This window comes from Adelges cooleyi, unplaced genomic scaffold (assembly GCF_023614345.1).
Source record: "Adelges cooleyi isolate 19-005CV unplaced genomic scaffold, UGA_ACOO_1.1 ACOO_flye_CR_arks_rails_tigmint_CR_PRNA_8, whole genome shotgun sequence".
In the NCBI taxonomy this organism is placed as follows: Eukaryota; Metazoa; Arthropoda; class Insecta; order Hemiptera; family Adelgidae; genus Adelges; species Adelges cooleyi.
Genome location: NW_026096513.1, coordinates 5562538 through 5589497, shown reverse-complemented (window position 1 = coordinate 5589497; position 26960 = coordinate 5562538). Strand labels below are relative to the sequence as shown.

At 32.8% G+C, this 26960-nt stretch overlaps 1 protein-coding gene across 3 annotated transcripts; it reads left to right on the top strand.

Annotated features, from left to right (window-relative positions):
- Positions 1-769: 769 nt before the first annotated feature.
- Positions 770-25144, top strand: LOC126845753 (uncharacterized). Of its 3 annotated transcripts, none has more exons than XM_050584628.1 (7): positions 770-1092; positions 14229-14445; positions 15105-15318; positions 15570-15721; positions 17670-18265; positions 20308-20797; positions 24306-25144. In XM_050584628.1, exons 2-7 carry the CDS (start codon positions 14290-14292, stop codon positions 24366-24368), a joined length of 1671 nt encoding a protein of 556 aa, XP_050440585.1. In that variant the 5' UTR covers positions 770-1092; positions 14229-14289; the 3' UTR covers positions 24369-25144. The 3 variants fall into 3 exon arrangements, with proteins under 3 accessions (XP_050440585.1, XP_050440587.1, XP_050440586.1); XM_050584630.1 differs by lacking the exon at positions 770-1092 and adding an exon at positions 9629-9680; XM_050584629.1 differs by lacking the exon at positions 770-1092 and adding an exon at positions 9702-9965.
- Positions 25145-26960: the final 1816 nt, after the last annotated feature.

Here is a 26960-nt window from a genome sequence, read left to right as displayed (position 1 = left end):
TACACAGATATATATAATAAACTAGATTGCTAACTAGCGATAAGAATTGAAGCCGACGGTCCGCCATTCTGGTGGGATTTATGTGTGTTATCAATGCATATTATATCTGTATATATTATTATATCAATATTATATATATATATATATATATATATATATCTGTGATTGTTATAAACATATATTATTCTCGTGATAAGGTTCTAATTCCCACCAAGATGGCGGAAAGTGGCGAAGAAGAATCTTCTCCATTGGTGGCATGTACAGTTAGCAATCTAGTTTATTATATATATATATATATATCTGTGATCTCTTATCATTTATCTTATATCACTTATCTTTTGTATCTTATTTCTGATCTCTTATCACTTATCTTTAACTGAAAGTGCAAGTGTAACGCGAAAATGGCGACATGTGAAATGTCTTGTAGTATCCAGCCCAAAAACATTTCCATATTGGAAAACCCGCACAGTTCGGTGTGTACGGGCAAAACTTAATGGGGAGGGTAAATTTTTTTTAAAGGAAAAAAAAACAAACTCAAAAATCGAACGCTTCGTTGGCCTAAATCGGCGGCCGTTGGCCTGCTCGCGGTGGTGTCTGGTAGGTAACGAGGGACGACGCGACGACGGCAAGGGGTGACCGTGCCACCACGGCACGGTGGCGCATGGCCCGTGAGCGTCGTGCCGCCTCCGTCGCGTCGTTTCGCTATCGATGCGTCCCCGGGCCCGGCGCGTCCCACCATAGCCGCCGCCGCCGCCGTAACGCGTAGTAATCGCCGCCGATCGAGCGCGCCAAACGTACGACGTGCACCGACCGACGAGAGACGTGCCGCCGTCGCAGTTCCGCCGAACAGTGCCGCGAACACACCAAATAGGTATCGTCGCCGCTTATGTGTTGACCGTATTATAATAAACAGACAACGTCCGCGTATTTCGTTCGCGGGTGTTGTATGCGCCGTGTGCAGGTGTGTGTGCGGGTGTGCGTGCCGGACGACGGGCGAACATCTACCGGACGGAATAACCGTCAGTCGTCGGATTGATAAGCGATCCCGACGACGCCTTACCACGTAGCGGTCGATGATACGCAAAACAATAGGTAAAAAAAAAAATGCAATACACCCGACTCTATACACGGTGATCCATTTAACTCATGACACTCGGGTTTGTAAACCGTTTGTCCTTATAGATTTTTGAAACTTAAGAGGGCGTCACCCCCCCCCCCCTATTAATTGTTAAAGAGTTAGGTATAGGCAGTTTTGCAAAATCTTAATTTAAAGGGTAAACTGTGACGTGTAATTATTAGTTCAGGAATAAAAAGTCTGTTTTTTTTTTGGTAGTTTATTAATTTTTTGGACTATAACAGCAATTTATGCGATAATTGTTTTCATTTAAACATGTTTAAACAAGAAAACGGTACCTTTCAATGTGATTTTAGAGATAAAACACGTGAGATAAAAAAGGATACAGGACAAGATTTCCAACGAGAGATCCACGCATAAGTCAATATAAAAAATGGGGAAAACACTTTTTTTAAATCTTGATATTTTTGAAAAACGCATTTCAGGTTACTATTTGTAATCTTGTTCTCTATCTTTTTTTTTATTTCAGGTGTTTTATCGCTAAAATACCTCTGAAAGGTACTTTTATCGGGGTTTTTTTTTTGTAAACATGTTTCAACTTAATACCGTTAAACTAATTTTATTTGAATTAAGAATAATTTTTACAAAAACAATTTACCTGATCAATAACCGGTTTGGAATATAATTACACTTAGAGTAATGAAAATTAAAAATTTAATGCGACCAAAAGGCACATTTCACCTACCGTCTTAGATTTTAAACTTTAAGTGCCACTACTCAAAACTGGTGTTCGAACAGTCGACAGTTTTCAGCGAATCATTCTCAAGTTTAATAGCTAAATAATAAATGGATCATCCAGTATTCTGCAGTACTCAATCGCTTTACTAATCCAATAGACAACGAGCCAATATTTTCTGAATTATCAATGTTGACATTTTATTAAAGCTATAAAAAATTAGATACACAATTTCCAAAAAAATTAAATCTCTTGTTGTTTATTGGCTAACATGAATAATTTAACATCGAATTCGTTATACCTTCATAAAGTTAGCAGTACAACAAAATTTCGTTTTTCTCCAACAAACTACAGGTTTTTTTTAATAGCTTATTGGATTTGAGTCGTGCTAAAAATTAAATTTAAAAAATCTAAAAATAATACTAATTTACTAGTAACACACTCGCACGCTAGTGTCCGAGATAAACTTAACAGAGAATAGTCACAAATACAACAAATTGTTGCCATTGTATTCCGTTGAAATCTATAAGTTTTATTGGCAATGAAAAATTTACCAAAACGCATAAAATTTGCCGTTTAAGTGCGCACAACGCAAAACGTGTGTGCGGTTTTGCATATTTGGTATTTAAAAAAAAAAGTAAATGCATATGTTGTCACATCTCGGTTGAGCGATTAACATTGTTTCGCAAAATGTAAAAATACACCAGCTACTATTGTTTATACATTTTATACTTAGGAATTTCCTTGGCCATTGGCCGTTGGTAGTCACCGTGGTAGTGGTAACGGGTAATCCGAAACAATTTTTGTTTTGTCATTATAATATATAATGGGCAAAGCTTAGCAATTGACTTGATGTATGTTACTACGGTAATTATAGCTAATTTTTCCCCCACAGTAATCGTTTTAATAAATACTTTAATTGTCAATTATCAGGATAAACTGATACAACCGACTAGAAGAAAATACGCAACATTTGCTAAACAAAAAAAAAACAAAAAATCTTCAATATGACGTGCAAGTTGTTAGACAATATCGAAAATACACCATACAGGTGGAACTGAAATATTATAATATGGCAAGTAATTCAAGGTAAACGCGTGCAGATCGTTTGGGAAGTTTAAAAAAACAAAAAAGGAATCGGATCTAATCGGATGCGAATAACAATATTTCTTTTTTTTTTGTAGAATTTGTACGAAGCGGGAAAAAAATAAAATTATGTACGGAATAGAAATTAAAAAAAAAAAGAGTAATAGGAATTTGTGATGGCATTGAGAGGGTAGGTAGTGTATGTTTAAAAATAAACTCCAGATGAATTTATAAGGTAAATCAAATCTTTGTAAAGTTAAGCACCGAGTAATTGAAAAATATTGTACAAAACAAAAACGTTGTTTGCATTTGAACTATTTTTGCCATTCTGTTATCAAAATCCGTTAACCAACGGTAGTAAGATATTATGGTTAAATGTTTTTTGAAAAACCCGTTTGCCGTGTTCCACACGGCAGGTACACTGATATGGCATTTGGGAGGTTAAAATACAACGAATAATATTATTTATGTTAATTATCACTAGGGCTAAGAAAAAACGCGACCGATTAATTATTTCTTTTTTCCGACACACCCAAATGTGTTTATAATTTCTAGTTGAAACGGAAACCGCGATGACACCCGTTACTCAATGTAGGTTTTATAATAATTCAGTTCGGTAGTCCATTAGTCATAAGATTAATCGGTGTGACCTTATCTTACATTTTTCTATTAAAACCGCAGATTAGATAAAACCAGTCGGTCTAAGTGGTCAGTGGTGACAGTTAGTAAGCAAACTCATCGCCTCCTCGAATCAGAGTAACAACCGCTGGTATGGAGAATTGATCCGAATTTGATTGATTGAGATTTCAGTAAACGGTAACCAAGTGCACCGTCTGATTTTATCTAATCTGTACTGAAACGTTACATATTATCATTGTCAGTTATGCACATGAGTCATAAGCATTTTTACTAGTCGTTATTCGAGACCAGACTACAGAGAGTCTTACAGTCAAAGGTCATAAAAAGTTCAAACATCATACGTACAACAATTATAGGTTATTATGCAACATATTATTATGTAAATGACATTGACCACGGTTCAGCAGCTGTTCTAAAAGCTAACAGCTTGGTTGTGGCCACATGGCTTATCTGATGGTTTTTAATATGGCATAAAATCCGTCATCTCCTTTACATTTTATTGCCTTGGTGTACACTATCGCCCAACGAGGGAATTCAATATGGACAATTAGCTCTGTTACACCTCTTCACAAATCTGGCAAAAAAAACTAATATACAACATTTCAGATTAAATCCACGCTTTGTCAAGATTTCAAGCGGATGTTATGTTTTTTTGGTTATAACCAAGTGGCAATTAAAAGAAATCCCCTCTTGAGTCCTTTTTAGAGGTCATCTGCTCTTAGCAAACGTTGTTTCTTTAGTGTGTAACATGCTGAACCCATCGAGTCATTCTCGGTCATATAACATCCTGCATCGGTCCAAGATTGTCTCTCTGCACAATTAGCAAAATATACTCAGGCCTAGAGCTAATTGTGTCAAAATTCGAATCCAAATAGTCCTTCCTATACAGACATAGTGCAACGACAATCTTTGCTTTCACGAACACATTGAGATCATCAAGATCTCCAAAGGTCACACCAGAGATCTTTGGACTAATTAAACGTATCCTACCCTGCTCGATGGTTAGATCTATCCTAGAGAATGATTATGGATCCAGTCATTGCTCCAGACTCTGCTCTGCTAGGGAGTGGTTACAGCGTACATTTCTGGCAATCAGAATTGAGCTACCCAAACATGAATGCATTCTCAGTGCTTGACAGTCTAGAATGGGTTGCAAGATATGGCATTACTTTAGAAACTTCTATGTGACGGCTTAAATCGTCCTGAATTGCTGAATTGACTTGAATTTGAATCCGGATTCATTTCAATGGGTGAGTGGCTGAACTACTCCAGGAGGATTTTTGGCCTATCTAAATTAAAAATACCCTTTTTCAATAACACAATGTTGAATACAATCTGCATAGTTTGCTTGTGCTATAATATTGCTATGATTTATAAATAATACAACGTCATACAACGATAACAAATGTACCGACAAATCGGCCAATAATTCCTATTTTTAACAATAGACATTGCCATAGGCATTGTTGTATTCCTAATATAATTTCATTTAGGAATTGACAACAGTCAGATTATACAAATATTTTATTGTCTATGTTATTATCTATATAGGAGATTAGACGGTGAACTTAATGTAACCTTAGTTTTCCAAACACATAACTACAAAATAAATAACAAATTACTGTCGTAGATTAAAATATACGATGTAGATATTAATAGTATTTTTTGTTCCTTAATAGCCTTCACGTGGTGATATCCTGAAATACGTTATTTTAATCTATGCTGGTATGTTTGAAAAATAAACGAAGCAATTGGAATGCTTGGAACACTGTTGGATGTGTTAGGTACTATGACTTTTGATATAACTAAAAAAAAGTAATGTTATGATTATTTTTTCAAGCACTACAAATTCTATCCTAGAAAAGGGTGGAAACTTTTAAATTATTTAAAGGGTATTTTTTGGACATGACTATCAGTCCGTGTCATAAAAGATAACAGCTATTTAATGTATAATTAGAGTTATGTTAGGTTAGTGTAAAATAGATTTATATTATTGATTTTCGGATTAGAAAAAAAAAATTAACACTTCTATACTTCTATCAACTGCTGTGTAAACTCTTCTAGAGCTGTGCAAACAAAAAAATATATACATATGTAAACAAAACGAGTTTTATTTATAGGTGAACTCAAATAGTTTCCCACAAAATATTATAACGTTTCCATTTTGTAAACTTGTTCAGCAACAAAACGACTTGATTCCATACTTCCCCGAAGATCTCGTTCATCAAGTAGAATATCCTCAGACCAACCTAAATTAAAAGAGGGATACGTCCATAACAATATGGCAGTGTACATTTTTTTCTTACACAACATACTATTACTATCTTGCCAATAACAATGAAGTTGCAGTAATACAATAAGTAAAACAACGACAAAAAATAACAAACCAATACAAAATATACGAGAACACTACAAAGGTTAGGTCAGGTACTAAACGACCACTTTGAAAACATTCAAAGAAGAATAAAACATGTCTAAATCTATAGAGATACCTTCGTGGCATAAAACTCTAAGGCAGTCTCACGTTTAGAAACTTTTTCGTTAACATAATGAAGCTTTAATTTTTATTCGGACTTAAAAATTAAATAATCCATCAATCCCAGATTTCAAGTAAAGTTAACACGTTTTAATTAAGAAGAAAAATATGCAAAATATATTTATTTATTTATTTTTCAATAATTTGTTTACAATAAATTAAAAAACAGGTATTTAAAAAATTAAATACCTTAGTAAATTTTTAGAATTTCTATTATCTATTTGATCTAATTGAAGGGCTTGAAACAACATCCAGATAAATTAATTTTAATAGCTGTTGTTTTTGTAAGGACCTCCCAAAGTAGTGTTGTACTATACAACACTATCGTATGTTTCTATAAACATACGAATAACGAATTCCTTGTTCGGATTAATTTGGTAGCCTAATAAGGATTAAAAGATACTTGAATATTTACAAACCACTTGACCGATGTAGAGAGTCCATGCATAGTTGACCAAATACAAATGGGTATTGTTTTTTTTAAGAAATATCTAAGAAAAAAAACTGATATATATATATTTTTTTTAAATAGTAGTAGCCTTTAATGAACAACATTATTATGGCTCAACAATTACCATATGTGTTGTCTTGACATTAACTTAAATTATGATAAATACAAAAAAAAAATAATCATTACTTATTAATATTCTTAATTAGATAGATAGATGTTACCAAATAATTTGAAATCCAAAGAGCCTTATAAATTTAAATTTGTTAAGGTGTTTTTTTTTTTTTTTTTTATATTTTTATATACCTACAGAAACTAAAAAAAAAATGAATATTTATTTATAATTACAATTATTTACATTTTAATACTTACATCTAACTATTGTAATTATTCTTTTGATACTGAACTCATTTTTTCCCTAGTTAAATATTATTAAACTTTTATTTAATTTTCTGAATTGCTAGATAAGGTTTATTTTATTTGCTGATAAGAGATTATCGATAATAGAATCGGCTGATAAGAGATAGAAAGACAGCTGATCATAATACAATATAATAATATGTATGTTCCTCAACAAATTAATTTCTTTTAATGGTTGGATTAATCATTATTTTCGTTACGCGTTGTGTTTGTTTTTGACTCGGTTAGAGACAAACAAAAAAAAGGTTAGACAAATACAGCTATTGTCCGGTAAATTTCACCTGTTATGCATGTTGATAAATGGTTTAATCATTATGGACTTCGGTAGCGACGCGCTAGCAACACTTATTTGCTTAGGTAAATGTTAATTGAATTTTGTTTATTATTTGTACTATTATCAGTAGTATTGCTCGCGTTCAACTTTAGATAATAACAAAACAGCGTGAGTGCGATTTCTTTTCATTGCGGATGACACTCATTTTGAACCCTAATAATTTCCCAACACAACAACGTAACGATTATTCTATCCGTTATTATTATTATTACTATTATTACTATTTCACATGAATGGTGTGCGAATCCGTTCCAAAAGTTCCCCGCCTAGATTTTTCCCATTCAAAATGTGTGAATTGACTTCCCCTTTCAATTTAATGTTAATAAGTCAACATGCAACTGAGCTATTGAACGCGTTACGTGTAAACTATTCCTATGACGTATTTCATTAAACCACTATGCTCGACACAAAGCGGTATTGTCTAACCGAATATTACAATCAAAAGTATTACTTCCAGCAGACAAACAAACGCGAAAATTGTTTATTTATTAAAATCATCAGCCACAAGTCGCACAGTCAAGGTTAGATAGACGTAGATAAGACATAATTTTTAAGATATTTTATAAGTTAGCTGTTGTAGTTAGGTAGTCATATTTGTACATATTATAATTATCACACTAGAGTGGGGTGGTGGCTTTCAACAAACTGGCAAAATTGTTTTCTTTTTTTTTAATATTAGTAACAAAAAGAAACATAATTTTATATTTTACTTTGTAAACAATTTTAAAACAAGTTTCGACTACATTAAAAAATTATTCCACTGGTCACATGTAGGTATACATATTGTATGTACTATTAATCTATGGTTAAGAAATTGGATTATGTCTTATTACTATCTATTCAAAAAATGTCCTTATAATTTTTGGCAACTTAATTTTGTACACATACCAGTCAACATTTCCGACAAATTAATCTCAATTCATAGAGTTAATTAAAGATATTTATTATTTAAATTATACGTTATTATTATTGTATACACATTAGTAGTACACGTTATCATATTTTAAGTTTCAAACAATTTATAGAGCTCTGAAAAAAAAAAATACTAACAATAAATGGTTAAAAAAAAACTACAAAATTGCAGTTATTTTAAGAAAAAAATCAGCGTCTTATCCTTATTGAATCACCATGTAGTTTACCTAATTTGTTTTCAATTTTTTTACAACTAATACATATACTTTTCGTGTATACGTGTTAACTTGTTATACAAATATATTTAAAATGGACTAGAAATTCATAACTAAATACTTTATTACAAAAATTACAGTGTAAAGTTTAAGTTCAAATAATATGAATTTTTCTAAAAATTTAATGTGCAAGACGTTTACAGGTACATAATAATATTATTGTGTGTTGTGTATTATAAATATTATTAATCCGGGCAAACGGACTGGGTTTTATGATGGTGGCAAAAGGTAAAAATAGTCATATTTATAACGAAAACGATCAAGTAAACAATACAGGGTGATCCATTTAACGTAGGACATTGGCCATTGACCAGATATCTAATCAAGTCAAATAATTATTTTTGTTTTTCAAGTTTATTTAACATAATATAACGTTACCATTCGAGTTGTACAAGTTGATGTAGCTCTGGAAAATACTAAAAAAAGGTAAATATTTTTATTATTAATTTCATAACATTTGTTTGAGATTATAATATGACACTCTTTTTTGAGAAAATTGTATCTATTACAGACTCGGGTTATTATTGCACATGTTGTCGAATCGTTATCTTCAGAAACAAAATGGCCGCGTAGGGGGATATAAATTTTACCATAATACAATATACTTTACATATATTATGCACTTTATTTTGGCTCCCTTTAAGCAGACATACTTGACGAAGAAAAAGTAATCGTGGTTACACCTTGTCACACATTTATTTCCATAAAAACCGAACTAATAAAATCGTATGAATGTATTTTTGACGGAATTCAATAATTTTATTAGCTCCCATATTTTTTTTAGTTTGAGTGTTGGTAAAATTAAAAAAAATTGTACTGATAGAACAACAAAGGACGGGTATTGTAACGAAAATTTAAAAAAATAGTTCATTTTGTCAAGTATAACTTTGCATATATTTTTCAATCATGAATATGTCTCTCTCAAAAAAGTACAACTACACAATCAATCGGTATTATCATAACTATCTCGGAGAGCGTCTGGAATGCTTAACGAATCACTCTGTATACAACACTTAGTATACTTAGAATTATTATACATTGAAAGAATATACCAATATCGACGATAAAATCCCGGACCGAAGAGATAAAGTTTATCAGCTTATAATAATAACATTGTTATTTAACCGTTGTCCACCGAAGTAACACACCTTATATTATTAGTATACACATTAGTCCAACGACAGCTGCAGCTGTGTGTGTGTTTAGAATTCATAACCGGGTAGGTACCACTTTTTTTTTTATTATATTGCCCGGTAATCGATTTTCCAACATGGCTGCAATCTCTATTGCTATCAGTCTTGTCCAGTGTTCTCGGTTTACTCAAATATAACATTAATATTTTACAACAATCTAGTGTCGGAAAAAAATATAATATAAAATACACAATAACGATAAAAAAAAAAACTTATAGTTTGTTTATAACCAAAAAAAAAAACTCGAGTCGCCTTCGAATACACTAATAATAATAATTGTCTCCGTATTGCAACACCAAATTCTCATTCAAGTACGTACCGGATATTATTAATAAAACAATAATTATTAAAAAAAAAAAAAAATACTTGTATTTTTTCAATACTTTAATGCAGGTAACTCTTAACCTAAAAGAATCGCGTTGACCCAGGTCGATATTTTATCTACTCATTTGATTACAAAGCCAATAATTATTGTAAAACACACGACATTTTGCGTTCTTTTTTTTTTCTTTAACTTATTTTTATTATCTGCATAATAGTAATTATGATTTCAACAGTAGATGCACTGTCTGTGGCTAATGTGTTTTGTTACTTTTAAAATACTATGTTGACACGAAATCAATAACGATAATTACACACGGTTCATAGGGCAACGTTTATATTATGTAGTTTGAAATAAAAAATTTTTACATTGCAGTATCTGTTTATCTAAAAACCTAAAAAGTCAATATTAATTACATCTATTTTTATTCACACTTAACCAAACGATTCGTGTAGACCGACAAAACTATTGAGAAAAAAAAAACAACACTGTAAATTCCGTTCATTCTTGGCGTTTGATCTAAAATATCAAAACGTCTTGTACGATATTCTACCTGCATTATGCAATGATAATATTATAACTGACTAATAAAAATATGTAACTGACTGATAACATACATAATTATTTTTTGCTCTTTGCCGGAGGTCAGCAATTTGAATTTATAATCTGTTTTGTTCGTTCAGTACATTCTGCCGTGACAAAAATTTGCCATTGTATGCAAAAATAATTAATAGAATAATTCATCTACTCTTGTGGTGTTTTTTGTAATAGCAAAATATATCATTTTTAAACGGGCGTGAATTCTAATGATGATTACAGTTGTTTGTATACCTAAAATTTGAGTTTTTATTAAAAAAAAAAAAAATGAAATGGATGTGTTTTTTACTTTTAAAACCGATTTGGTCGTGGCTTGATAAAAATAAAATAAACAAACATAAAATTTGATAATATTTAACTTCTTTTGAAATAAATGTAAAGTATACAATTTTAGTCACTTGGTTCTACATAAAATATTATGTTACTTAACGATGATAATATTCCACTTTTAAAAAGAGAAATTATTCTAAAAAAAAAAAAACGAGTTAACCACATCAGCTCTTAATGCATATATTATTTCTTATAAACAACATAGTTGATAAAAACTACACATTTTTTAAACGAATAGCTATTAAAAAATTATGATTTTAACCCTTAACTTGACAAGGGCTCGTTTTCAAATAACAAAAATAAGTCAAATAAAATATGTACTTTTTAGTTTGATCAATAAAAATTGTATAGAAAATATAATATTATGTATCAGGTGCCAAGTAAAGGTGCCAGTGCCAAGTTAAGAGTTATAAAAAATGAATGGGCTGGAAAATACTAACTAAAAAACACTTCAACCACTGTTATACATTTTTCAAAGTCAACAATTCCATTATTATTATTATTACATTTTTACATTATTTTCCATCGTCAAACTAACATGTTGTATAAATTTACACGGTCACGGATTATGCTTTGAAGACAAATAGTCGTAAATCGATTAGCTGATGTTTTAAATATTATTAACGATAAAAAAACAAAAACAAATACCTTTGATATGCACTTATCTGTACATTCATTAGGGATTACTCAGATTAAAATGTATACAATATATTTTTATGGCCGTCGGGCCGTGCAAATAAATATTGCACACATTTAAATATCAGCTATCCAATTTTTTTTGGTATTCGTATTGTTAAATCATAAAAAAAAAAATTGTGGTTTTAATATGACTTACTCGAAAGCAACGATTAAAAAAACATCTTAATATTGGTTTAGTATTACCTAATCGCCGCGGTACTGTAAAACAATAATACAGTTATCTGTTATGCAACTTTTTTTTAAAAAAACGCATAAATTACAACAATAACAGATTCGTGACAATTCTCAAATTGTATAAGTTTAGGACCTTGGAACAAATAATTCGTTTCGGTGTAGTACCTGTTTTGTGTTTTAATTTTTACCTATATTATACTAATATATTATGTTAGGTATTATACACTAACGTGTAACGACCGTTCAATGTACTCATCGTTTAACGATATAATAATAATAATAATAATAATAATAATAATAATAATAATAATAATAATAATAATAGATCATTATTGATTGTACTACCGAAAACCGTGTCCGGTTTAAACGGCACAATTCTGTGATGTTTGTTTGAAGACCTGGCTAAGAGAATCTGGCCGAAGACTTAGGGATAAGTGGAAAAAAACAATTTTCAGGTTTAAAATATATTTTTTAAATGAAAAACTGTGTACGTTTGGGGACATGTGGGATGGTTTTTAAATCTTAATATCCATATTATGTAAAAAATAACATTGGACGATTTACTGAATTGATCTAGTTTGCTCAAAAGAGTCATAACTCACTTAATCCGTAAGGCACACATAACATTGTGAGTCTGTGCAAAACGAGCCGAGTTGACTTGTCCATTAGTGAAATTGGTTGCAAGTGATATTTTGATTTTTATTTTCGTTATAATTTTATTAACCAATTTTAAAAATGTCCTTTGATATTGTGTAATAGTTTAAAAATAAGTCGTAAAGAATAATTATTAGTATTTTTTGTTCTCATATATTATATTAGACGAAGAAAAAAATCTAGTTATTTTCTCCGTTCAACGGAAAAACATTTATCTCTTATCGTTTAGTTCTTATCAATAATCTCTTATCTCTTATCACAAAAATTTTGTTCTATCCAACCCAATAACATATTCATGTTAAAATGTTCTCAGTTTTAATTACAATTTTCCCGAAAGTAGCAAGTTTAAACTATAGAATTAATTAAGATACAATTTATAAAATAAAATAATTGCAATACCATTATTACCAGTGTCGAGTATAATAAAACAAAAATATTGTTTTTCCCCTAATCGACCGATCCTGTGAAGTTATTAACAGTTTAAAAAAAAAAAAAAAAAAATGTCCATAATGTTCGTCATGGAACGGCTAACACATAGATTTATATTTTATGGCTATCTTGAAAAAAATCAAATAAATCGGGCATGCTTAACGTCTCAATAACGCAGCAACTAATAACGCGAGCACGAGCATTGTAATAATGTAATAATATTTCCATATTAAAAACAAATATTTTTTTTTTTCGATCGAAAAACCATAACCGGAAACGAAATTGAACCACTAACCGTGACGGAAAGTCTATTGTTGAATGGAACCGACAAATAGGAATGTAATAAAAAAGTGCACGAGTCCACCTATCTCTCAATGTCAGGTGGTCCCATTTGCATTATTATCAGTAGCCTTCAAAAAAATATATTATTTGCTTCGGGGCTTCAATTAATAACGCCACGTTTAAACTAAAACAAAATTTTCACTGTTAGGTACTTGTATGTTTTCTGTATACATTTTCGTTAGCACACTATTAATTTGAACAATACACCATTTTTGGACTAGAATTTGGGTCTTGATGAAATAACAATAATTACCACATAGTACAATATTATGTAATTTGGAATAATTATAATGGTAATATGTGGAAAACATTTCGGTTGAGCTCGTGTAATTGGAATAATATGGAATTTATAGAAAAAAATTACTGCATTTTCAATAATGTGTTATTACAATTAGCCATAACGTCCTTCGCGTCGGAGAAAAATATAAAAATTAACCACTCCAATTAAACGGTATTTTAATTATTATGTTTTTCATTTTTACTAAGGAAATAGTATTACTCTTGAGTAGATGTCTTCTAATTATAAATATTGTCTAAACATTGGGCAATTTCCTACCTGATAATGTTTTTAGAATAATTAAATGACATTTTGTCATTTCAAGTAATTTTTTTTCTAAATCTATTACCATAAAAAAAAAATGTCTTCCTTATAAATATAGTTTCTTAAAAAAAAACAATGTTCTTAGAAAATAACTATTGAATACCATTCCGAATAGTAATATTTCCACATAAATATTTTCCAACTTATTAATAGCCCTTCTTAATTCGTAAACGTTTAAAATAAAAATTGTATTAAATAAGTTATTGCTCCTATTTTTTTTTTAACAAGTTCTACAAGAAAAGTTTTTTTCTTAAATATGTTACCAGTCTGTGATCCGTGACCTATCGTACTGTTACAAGTCATGCCGGTCCGGTCAGGTTAGGTAGGATTCTAATTAAAACGTTTAATCTGTCACGGTGTGTAACTAAGCAATATTACATTTGACAAGAAAGTTATTTAAATTTTTTTCGTTTTTCTTGTTTGCAGGTATCCTTCCAACCGGCACGAATAGGAAATCGCGAAACGGTAAAATCACATAGATGACTTGATGTGCTTAAGCTGGATTCAAGCATGCACCGCCATACACCTGCTGTGGAGTGCGCTGTACATAAGCGTCGGCGCTGTTCAAATAGTGGCGGGCATATTCTTCTTGGTCACTGTGCCTGTGCTGAAAATAGGATCAAACATATGGACAGGGTCGTGGGTAAGTCCAAAGAAAATATGCACACTTCCATATTGTAGTTAAAAGAGTTAAAAAAACATTTTCGAAATTCCTAGTTTCCCAAGCCATTCTACGTTATATTTTATCTTGATAATAACCAAGTTGTTACCAAGTATAACCTGGCAAAAAAAATAAGACCACAAAGGGCGGGTGAATGCGGGACATAACGATTTATTAACCGTCTTAACCATTGTGGTCACTTGAAAACGTGTTATCATCTAGGAATCCATTGGGGGAAATGAACGATTCTTGTATGACTGATAACAGATGATTGATTAGAGAATCAGCTGATAACAGATGGTTGATAAGAAAAAGAAAATCAGCTTATCATAAGACATGTTCACGATCAATGTCTTTCTTTCGATAAAAAAATTGAGTGTCTTTTTTTTCTTAAAGTTACTGTGGATGTTAAAATCAGACAATTGTAATGCATACAATTTAAGGACACAAGGGAGGGGCTTCAGCCCCATAGCTCAACCCTTATATCCACAGTTCTAACAGTTTGAGATCAAATGTTTTCCCCCCAATAATAATAATATGAAAATAACATCCCTTCGTGCGCTTTTTCTTTGATAAAATGTTGGTTTTGTTAATATTGAAATAATAATTAATTTATGTATGTCTTGTGTTTGTTTTCGAAGAACGTTTTCTTCGGCGTCGGCGGAGCCGTCTTCTCGTGTGTGGGCGACTGGACCACTGCCAAACAACGGGGTCTTTTGTCTTTGACCGTTACCATTCTGATTGTGAACATCATAAACCTTATCATTTTGGAAATCGCAGAATGGAGGTACTTGACACCCGAATCGGCCAAACAAATCATGTCCAAACGGGGAATGGAAACACTAGTTGCATACGGTAAATCATTAGTCAATAGCAATATTCTCCAACGTTGATTTAGTAGTTTTTTACACGACAACGCGACTACCACCCTGGCTAGGTTAATATAATGGATAGTTGTTTTATTATTATCTAATGTGTCTTCAGTGTGTTATTATATTATACCCATCGGCCGCGGCCAACGTTATTGTGTAACGCGATACTCTATTGTAATATGATATTTAATGAGTTTTTATTGAATCGGTTTTTTGTTTGTTATTTTTTTACAGCTCGTTACACGACCAGCTTGAGCACATTAGCCGGCATAATAGGGTCGTTTCTCGATTCGCAAATAACTTTCTGCTGCATGCAGCGCAAAGATAAAACAAAGCAACACATCGAGCCAGAAAACAATTCCGACGTCGATTACATCATACCAAGGGTGAGTGCATGGAAATCATAGAGTTAAGTATAGAAAAAATGGGCAGTTTTACACTTTTGTGAATTTTTTTAGAAAAGTTTCTGTTACCCTTTTTGGTTTTCATCACTTCGAGTAGGTGTATAATTATATTGATATTTCACATTGTCACTTTAATAAAACTCTGAAACGGGTTTTTTTCGTTTAAATGTTTACCGAAATATAAACCTAAAGACTGCGCGACGATCAGAGCTGGCGAAACACAATCTGTGTTCAACGTTTAATTACCTACATAAAATTTAAATAAATACAAAACGGCGGCAATATTTCCTCATTTTTTTTAACGTGAAACGATGAAGGTTCGTTCAAAAAAACGAGTGCAATACTTTTCGCCAAGATCAAATTCTGTCTCATTGTCGATAGCTGATAATAAGTGATAAGGAAGTGTGATAAGAGATAAGGAAGGGTGATGTATTAGAGCGTTTTTCGCGATTTCAAAGCGAAAAGGGTAAAATCGTATGAATTATTGTCCGTCGAAAACACCTTTGGTAAACGATTATCTATCAATAGACATATTATTATGCTAAATCGGTCCAGAAGAACAGAAGTGTGGTCGTGACCTCGATGATTTATTTGTTTATACCGTGTAACCATTGTACAAACACGAGTTTGTTTTTGCCAAATTCCGTAACCTAATAACCGTATGCCAACGGAAAACATAATAATGATATTATAATATCACAAGACTAGTGTAATATTTAAACGTCATCACATTATTATTTTTAAGTGGTATGCGTTCTATTCTACCGGAAACTGTCGATTAATATTGTAGTTGGATGCCAAGAGTCGTTTACTTTCCGGTGTGGCCCCGTAATTAACCTACACCATCAGCATAGTTTAGAATTTAGACGGGACTGTAATATTATATCATGTACTTTGGGTTTATCGACCAGCTGTTGTTTTCCCACGCCGATTTTTCGTTGAACGTTGCGAAAAATAATTTAAATAAATAAATGTTTTCTACACGAGTGGTTCACACAAAAATTAGTACCTACCACGGCTCTCCCATCACTGTCGAATCGTGTTAACATGCCGACTAAACCAAACTACTGTGTTACTATACAGTTCTGACGGGAAACAAGTCAGGAAATCAAATTTTATCCAACGGAAATTGAAACCGCACTGGCCGATTTGTTAAAAACTGCATGGAAAACATCAGTTTAGAATCAAAGCAATACATTTGTTAAAGCTATTCTTGAATCCTTTTTTTTTTACACAACTACTTTTTGAACATTTATTAGCTTCGACGCTGAGCTTCTTTATAATATTTGTTTGTATCTAGACCAGCAATGTCTTCTTAACCGCTAAAACCGATTTAAATTTAAATAACTTTAAAAGTTATTATCCAAAACTAGTTGTCGACCAGTCAAAATGTTCAGCAAATTATTCTCAATAAAATGGCTTGAGTAAAAAAAAAAATGTAAAACAATTTAGGGCTATGGGATAGGCCAAACTTACTTGCAAAAAACAATGAAGGTGGGCAAATTCAATTTTTAGACCACCCTAACATATATATTTACAGAGTGATCATATTTTTATCATGAACCACTCAATATCTCATTGGGTATAATAATAAATAATTAAATTTCTTTTCTTTTTCTAGTGTTTTGTATAATGTGATCTCAATTTTTTAAAAAAATTGTATGTTCCCACCCTCCAGTCAAACTAAAAATTGTGATATCGACCTCTCCCATTCCCTTGTGTTAGAAAGTGGGTAAATACAAAATAAAAATTGTAAAAAATTGCGATCACATTGTACAAAAACATTATGAAAAACAAAAATTCAATTTTTTTATTAAACCCTATGAGACATCGAGTGGTTGACGATAGCATGATCACGCTGTATAATATGAATTATAATTAATATAATTATAAACATAAATATTGAACAAGCGTTGTTTTGTTGTTCAAGGTGAAATCCGAAGGGATAATCAGACAGGACAGCGGCGCCGGCATCAAAGCGGCGGACGCCGATTACGGCCGTTCGTGGGTGTTCGAAGCGGACGCCACTGGCGCGGGCAACGCTTACGCTTCGACCGAATCGCTTAGCGACAACGCGCGGCGGCCGGCCGCCGTGTGCGGTAGCCGCACGGTGACGCTCAAGCGCAAAGCCAAACCGGTGACGCCCGTGGTGATCGTCGAGGTGGACGGCACCGGCAGTCGCCCGGCGCAGCTGATGACCAGTTTCTCGCGGACGCCGTCGCCCGTCGGGTTGTCGGAGAGCTCGTCGCAGGACTCGATGATAACCGCCGGCGGCTGCGGCGTGGCGGCCGCTCCCATCTACGAGTGCCTGGAGAAACTAACCGAACCCTCGGTCTACCGGTCCCGCCTGAACACGGCCCTGTCGGTGGGCACACCCGACTCGCCGGTGGACCGGCCGCCGCCGCGCAGCCTGTCGCCGAAACCGCCGCCGGCCGCCGAGCCTGTACAGTACGCCTCGCTGATGGAAGAGCTGCAGAAGACCATAGGCAACCGGTTGTCCAAACACGTGGAATCGTCGGACGAGAGGTGGGAAAAGTGTCAATTTATTTTTCGTCTAATTTCGTTTGAGCTAATTAAAAAAAAAAACCGAAACTCTGTAAGCACTAAGCGCTACTTGTTTAACACGGATACACGTGTTCAGCGATATGTATAAAAAACGGTCCCGTTCAAACATTGTTTCGCGCTTTACTCAATTTTTTTACTCGTTTACTCAATGTATTTACTAGTTTACTCAGTTTTTACTCGTTTGCTCAGTTTTTACTAGTTCATTTTACTCGTTTACTCGATTTACTTACTAGATTTGTTTACACGTTTATTTGATTTTCTGACTAGTTTGCTAGATTTGTTTAATCATTTATTCGTTAACTAGATTAGTTTACTCGATTTATTTATTTACTCGTTTACTCGATTATTTAGTCGTTTATTCTATTTATTCATTATCTCTATTTAATTGCCACTTCACTAAATTTATTAATTCACTTATTCGATTTCTTAATTCGTTAACTCAATTTGTCAACTAGTTTACTCGATTTAGTGCACTTTTATTTACTCGATTATTAATTTCGTTAATTCTATATATTTATTCACCTAACTCGATTTTTTACTAATTTACTAGATTTGTTTACTCATTTAATTACTCGTTTACTCGAATTATTTACTAGTTTACTTACTCGAGTGTAATGTTCGGTTAAGATTGAAGACTGGTTGGGTGCTGTAAAACATATTCGTTATTCACGTGTTTATCCTTAAAAATATGTGGTAATTATATGTGCTGCTTTTCAGTTATAAAACGTTTGAAATGGCCAAGTTTAACACGAGTAACGGCTTTTAAAAAAATTGATTCGAGTGTGTGTTTATAAATATTTGATAATATGACACGTTTTGTTCTACTCAGACATGGGCGGTAATAGCGTCATAGTTCCAATCTATTAGATTGCTTCTATTCTGATTAATTTTTTTTTTTTTGGATTGTGTTGTAAGTTTGAATTTACATTTTTTATAGGTTAAGCTTGTTTTTTCTGGACACACTTTGCAACAAAAAAAAATATATATTATATTATATTATTGCGGTAGTTCTTAGCAAATACCGACAACCGTATGGATTTTTATGACACGAGCTGCCTGAACGGGTCGCATTGTTATTTATGTTTTTTTTTTTTATTATTGGCTGGCAATAACGTCGTTTGTGGCAAATTAGACGTTTCCGAACACCACTAAAGTCACGCAACTGGCAATTAAAACCACACGGCGAGCGAGTTTTGTTTTAACGGTGTACTAATTATAGCTAATATTATGATAATGAGTGAATAATGGCCACGGTAAAAATGGCCAGTAAAAATATTGGCCAAGGCTATACTAGCCACTTATTAGTAATTGATGACATATTATTTGGGATGGAGTAAATTATTTTACTATTAGATAACAGACGAGACAGACTATTGATAAGAGAATTAGGTGATAAGAAAACATTTTTCCATTGGCCAACTGTTTTGTTGGCTATTTTTTGTTTTTTCTGTCCATTGTATTCTAGACTCGGCTGTGTTATAATATTATTAAATATAGTGGCCAGGTTTATTTTTTAACCTTGAATTTTCATAATTTCCTCGTTGGTTCGCATAAAACAATAAATAACAATGCGTTCATTTAAATTATATTTTTATCGCTCACATAATAATTGCAACCGACTAACCTTACATAATTATTGCCGACATTGGTATTTTTTAAAACGACGATAACAATATTGCCCTAGTCCGTACTTGTTTTCCTCGGTAATGGATGAACTTACTAAGGACATAATAACAAAAAGTGTACGATGGCCGAGGTTAAGAAGGAGGTGACAACTGAAATTAAATTATTATATTTCTTAAACAAATATTTCATTTGATCTTAATGATCTTGTTAAAACATACAAAATAATTTAGTTTAAAACAGTTGAATATTAAAAAAAAAAAGAATAATAATAATGATAAGAGCTATTGTTAGCTGTTAATGCAAAAGTAATTAACTGTAACCGCGGTTACGGTAATAAGTTGCGATTGTAATAGTGACATTATTGATTGACGATTCAGGTTCAGCGCCGAGCTGGACGACGTGCTCAAGGACATCCAAGAGCTGGAGTCGCCGACGGGCGAGCGCAGCGCCGAGCGGACGGACGAGAGCAGCGACAGCGACGCGGCCAGCATGAAGACCACCAGGACGGTGATACTGAACGGTAAGCAACATCTGGACGATCTAGGGTACGTGTCGATGCGACAGGATTGCGCGCACCTGTTGAGCGTGTACGAACAGGTGGACTGCCGCCGGATCGACGGGGGCGGCGCGAACGTGCCGCCGTACCCCGAAGAGACCAACAACAACACCATCGGGCTGGACGTGACCGCGGACAGGCCGTCCTGCAAGGGCTGGAAAGCGTTGTCGACCATGTTGAAACGCAAGCACCGGGCCGTGCTCACGCTGACGCCCGAAATCGAGGCGTCCATCGTCAAGTCCGAGTGTCTGGCGTACCTGTCCGAAAAGGAGCTGGTCGAACGGTACGACCGCAACAAAATGGTGCACAGGGTAAGACCGGATCCGCGATCCGGACAACAGAGGTGCTGGTGTCGCCGGTGGACATGGTGAATGCGGTGATTGGTGATGGTGCTTCCCCCCCCTCTGACATTAAAACATAATATTATTGCATGCGTCGTGGTGTCCGATAAGTTGTACACGTGTCGTGTGGTGAATCTTTTTTATTTATGGTTTCTACCCAACACTGTGGGCCGGTATTTCAAATGTGGTTTATCTTAGGCTTAAGTTAAACCAAAAAAGATAAACCTAGTAATTTTCTTCTTAACTCTTAACTCTCATCTCTTATATCTTTATCTATTGTAAATTATCTCTTATCTCCAACTGAAAGTGGAAGTGTGACTCGAAAATGGTGACATCACATCGCATTTCTTGTACCCAGTCCAATAACATATCCATGTTAACTAGATTAAGGTGAACCTTCAAAAGTGAACGAGTAGTTCATTTTATTTCAATTTTCCACTCGGCAAAGCTTCAAAAAAACTATATTTGTTTTTTTGTTCTACAATTAACCTGTACGTTGATGAAGAGGTATCCATAATTATAGTATAAAAGATTACAAAACCACAACTGATTTATGTGTTAATCGTAAGACACTATAAATAATAATTATTCATCTATAATTTTATAACACTGTAATTATCATCATTTATGGTTTAAAAACCACAGATAAACTCGTTAAACCATACCCCGAGCATTGCTTAAGATAAACTAAAGCTAAGTGGAGCTTATCTCTTAAACTTCGATTGAAATAAAGAAAACTATAATCAAACTTTACTTAGTCATAAGCTTAAGTAGACATTGAAATGCCGGCCCCATGAATACTATTAATACATTACTAAGTTTACATGATACGAGTTAAGCCATTCTTAAATTAAACCCACTTCACAACGAGTCGACCTGAATTACCTCATTTGTTTACACGTGATATCAGAATGAAAAATTCTTAAAATGTACATGTAAACGTAGTACATAACCTGCTGTTTGGCTTGTGGCTGATCAACGGTCACATTAATGACAATGTCCAAAGCGATTAATCTATTAACAAATTATACATTTAAACAAAATGCCATTTTTTTTCAATAGTTAAAAATACGGTTTAATGACAATCAATCCAATCGAAAAGTATTATTATTTTGATTAGTTTTATAAGATTTTCTGTTATTTTTTTTTTAGTGTAAGACATATTTATTTGCATTTCAAAATACATGACCTAGCAAATTCAGACCATTTACGTTGCACTCTCATAGATGCATTTATTTCCTGAGTTTGGTCATTAAAAACTAAAACTAAACAGTTATATGAGCCACGTGGAAATAGATAACGAGAAAAACCCTGCTGACTAATAGTGCATCTACTACTGATGACTTTTGGACTTTTAAAAAGTTTCATAACGATAACGAACTACACCACTGATCGTCAAATCGAGATTTATCAATAGATCCCACGCAAAATAGACCTATCCTATTTTCGCCAATTATAAAACCGGTTATATTTATTTAATTATAACGAATAGACGTGATGTGTTGTCTGTCAAGCTTGACGGCCAGACTGTAGTGATGGATAAAAATGTTTGGAATCAACCGTGCAAGAAGAATACTACCTGTGGCAGAAATATGCCGTTTAGAGTGAAAGGACTATTGTGTATACAACAACTGTAGTGAAGTCACTGCAATGTTGTATGGAAGTGATCGTTTGGCGATGAATGAGAAAGAGACGAAAGGGAAATGGACGGAACTGAAATGTCAGTGTGGAGAGCGGTGTTTAAGAAGCAATTTGGTAGGTGTGCTAATGAGAGTGTATTGAGATGGTTTGGGCGTGTGTAAAGAACACCCAGACCCGAGGACGATTTCTTTAAAATAAGCTAAAAAGAAAATGATCATTTTTCTTGGACTACCTCCTGTAATCCGTTAATTTATCCCAGTAGTTATTGGTACTGTCTCTACCGATTTGCATCGGATTCAAAATAACATACATTGTGCTATGACGCTTACAAACATTGGGTCGCTGGCTGAGCATTTGCACAGTAATTGATGATGGTTTTATTCTCGTTGCGATGACGGTTATAAGTTTTATCAATATAAATAAATAATGCTACACCGCATATTCTCTTATTGCTGATGAGAAATTATCGCTATTTGTGAACTGTAGCTTTTCAATAACAATAATTATTACCTTACCTACCGATGGAAGTCGAGCATGACGTTTCCTTCAAGCAACGTTGTACTGTATTTATTGTCTGTAGACATAAATTACTATGTTAAAAAATGAGTTTTCCATTAAAACGCTATTTTGACGTTTTGACGGCCATCGTGCGGTCTAGAGAATCTTCTAACCGTTCTTGTACTTGAGAAAAACAAAACGTGGAGGATATATATTTTTTCCTGTTCCATCGGCTATCGTCTGAAGATGTCAGAACTAAACCAGAAATTTACCTTTACCTCGGTGTTGAAATTTTGTTGTTTTCGACGGCCGTTGCAAAGAAAATAATGAGCACTATCAGATGCTAATTAGGAGGTGACCGTAACGAACGAACTCGTTGAAAACACATTGTTTTGGGCCAAGGCCGAGGATGCAAATCGAATAAACTACGTGGTGCTAATTAATTATTGCCAGCGATAGGCATTGGTAATTGGTACTTGTCAGAAATCGAGTCGCCGGCGTTAACAGTTCAAAATGTATAATATACTGTTAGCTTACGGTGAATTGATGCACGTATTATATGTTTGACTAGAGGAAAATACCCAAACAGGGGATTGAAACCTTATGTTTAAGTTGAATAAGTGTATGTGAACATCATAATAATATTTAAAAAAAACAACATCTAGTGTCATTATAACTACAATCGTTTTTGTTTTTCACAAACATTAATTGCTTATAACATACCCATCACATGTCTAACATGGCCAGGCATATTAATATTACCTCGGTCGTGTCTTTATAATCTTCATCTCGGTAGTAAAGCGAGACACCGCCAAGCCAGTATTATGTTCAAAACTTGTTGTATATTTTAAAACGATAAAGAAAACATTTTTTCATTCTACATATTATTCTAAAATATGTTTAAACATTATAAAGTTGAAAGTTTAAAAAAAATACCGTTCAAATAGTGACGACACTCACTTCATGTCAATCGCGTTTTTATCACTGATAAGAGATTTGTGATAAGGTATACTGTTTCGCTGATAAGGGACAACCGATAAGGGAGTTTTGCGCTTTTTGGGTTTGAAATATATTTTTTTTTAATGTTTGTTTAACATTCGTTTTAAAAAGCATAATAACTTGTTCTATGTGTAACACGGTTCTCGTTTTGTATTGCTTAAAACCTACTAAACCCAGCCTCTCTGCCCCCTCTCTACATATTGTTTTGGCGCCACTGTAATTTAACACCGCTGAAAACGGGAACTGGTGGATGTGTAATTTGATCGTGTTAAGCAATGTATAACATTATTATTGACTATCTCGCCGTGACGTGAATGTATTTGGTTTTTTTTGTTCACAGCAAATCGAAGAAAGAGTCTGGAAAAAAATTAACGGCGCTTCGGAGACGGATTCTCCTTGTTAACCAGTGAAGCCGTCGTCCATAAGGAATCGCGTACCTATACCTCACCTACTTCACACAAGCTTTTGTTTTTTTTTATTATTACTATTATTCTTTTTCGTTTCCAAAAAAAAAAATGTCTATATTTATTTTATTTTGATTTATATATACATATATTTTTTTTAACCCCTCGTATACCCGCCATATTTAAAAGTGTTATTATTCTTTAGATTTTTCCCTATTCCTCCCCTAACAGAGCCCTTTTAGATATCTTCAGTTCTATCTTTAGGTTGTACAATGGTCGAACCGGGTTTACCATAATATTATTTTACATAGTACGTATAAATATATATATATATACCTACAGATCACGCATAAATGTTTAACAATATATATATATATCTGATTTATATTCCTATAATGATAATAATAGGTAATAATAACAGTAAACGATTCGTTTTTTTTGTTTTTTGTTAATCCCTACCGTTTAATGCAATATACACAAGGTTATAGTTTACCTATATTATTATATTATATACGTTATAATACATATTTTATTGTTTTCCTGCTGTTTGTTATAATATCTTTGTCTTAACTGTATTATCTTATATATATATTATTATAATACGTATTACGTAGCGTGAAGAAGTTACACGATAATGTTGTTCAATTTTCAAAAAAAAAAATGTGTTCTAAAAAATTATTTAAGATAATAATTATATATTAAATATAGACTAGAAATTGTCATTATTATTATTCACTATCACTATATAGACTAAGTAAGTAACATTTATTATTAAACAAATTTTATCTCTCGTTTATTATATACATATTTATATACTTTATAATATATATATATATATATATATATATATATATATATATATATATATATATATATATATATATATATTATTAAGTATACTATGAAATACTCGTTATTTATTTTTGACTGTGATTTTGATGTTTATCTATATAAATTATTATATTAAATTATTTGTAATGTTAGATGTGTACTAATAGAAAAATTAAAGAACAAAATTAAAATTTGAAAAAAAAAACACTGAAGATTGTATACTTGCATAGTGCCTATATCTATTTTACATGTGCGGTGAAAAAAATGTACTCTAATGAAAAAAAGAAATAGTTCAGTTCGTTCAAGATTTAAAAAAAAAAATCGTTAACCCTTTTCGGAGGAAAGGGTATTGTGTAATCTTCAAATGTGTCAACGTTTTCCTCTTTAAGCTTTACACTTGTTTTTGGTCTAATTCCATTAGTTGGATTGGGAAAAATGAAAACAAATAACCGAAACAGACTTATCATTAATAATGCGTACAAGACAATTTATTATTCTTAGAACATGTCGAATTGTAAGTAAAAAAAATAGGTAGGTACTTCTTTTATATAATTTCAATTATTATTGTCTTTATCTTCTAAGATATTCGACGGGTCTCGATTGTGTGCGTATGAAAAAATACATTTTTTAATTATTATATGTGGGTTTTTTCGGTTTTCATAGTATGCAATATTCGTTTACACTGAACAAACGTCTAAAAAAAAACGACCGTACGCGATAAATTAATTAAAAAAATTACCACTATTGCAATATCGTAGCTCTTGTGTAACAAAGGCAAATTATGTGTACCTAATACCACCTATATTATGTATACTGATATGAACTTTGAAGTGGGTACGCTGTAAACCATCACGGCCTTGGTCGAATTCAAACACATAAATTGTATAATATTATAGATTATTATTTTACCTTGAATTTATCGCGAAACCGAGTAACTTTCCAATTATTCAGTTCATAATGCATACACACACGCGATAGTTGTAAAAAAAATAAAACGTTTCCCAAAATAGTCTGGCATTATCTTCAACAACCAAATGGGTAAAAACGTTTCCAAAATCCGTCGGCCATTATCGGTGTAAACCAACGTGAGATAATATGACCGTTTAATATATTGTTTTCTAAAATATGTAAAAACAATGTGAGTACCCAATTATTAAATTTCGACCGTTATTATTGTAATTTTCATTCATTATAATATCATTGTCTATGGATATAATAATTATTAGTTTGTATAACACGTACATTATATTGGTTTAATATGTTATATTTTCTTAAAGAATACACACAGCACAACAATAGGGTCTTCTGCGGCGTTAAGATAACTGTACTATTATTTTAAGGCGTACCGTGTATACCGCCTATGGTTGTTGAACGGTATGGGCTGGTAGCTGGTCCATATTATTTTAGCTGCCCAAACCGTTAAAAATCGCGCCACGGACCGTGTAATAAAAAACCTGTCTAGTACCGCAAACATGGTTATGTTAACAAAATTGGGATACCTAAATTTTGGTCAACTCTCTGGCCATTTTATTTATCATTTTCAAAACCCATTTAACCAATTGAAAAATCTTAAGACAATTTCACCGTTTCTTTTTATTTCTGTTGAGAAATCCGAAAAAAGACGGTCCAACACAGTGAGCAACACTTTGTTTTTTAATTATTACTTAAGTGGACGCTATGTAGTATAGATATCTAAAAAATTAAAACGCTACCCCGTGGATAAAGTTCTTCTCTATGCATTGTGAAAATTTGGTAAATTT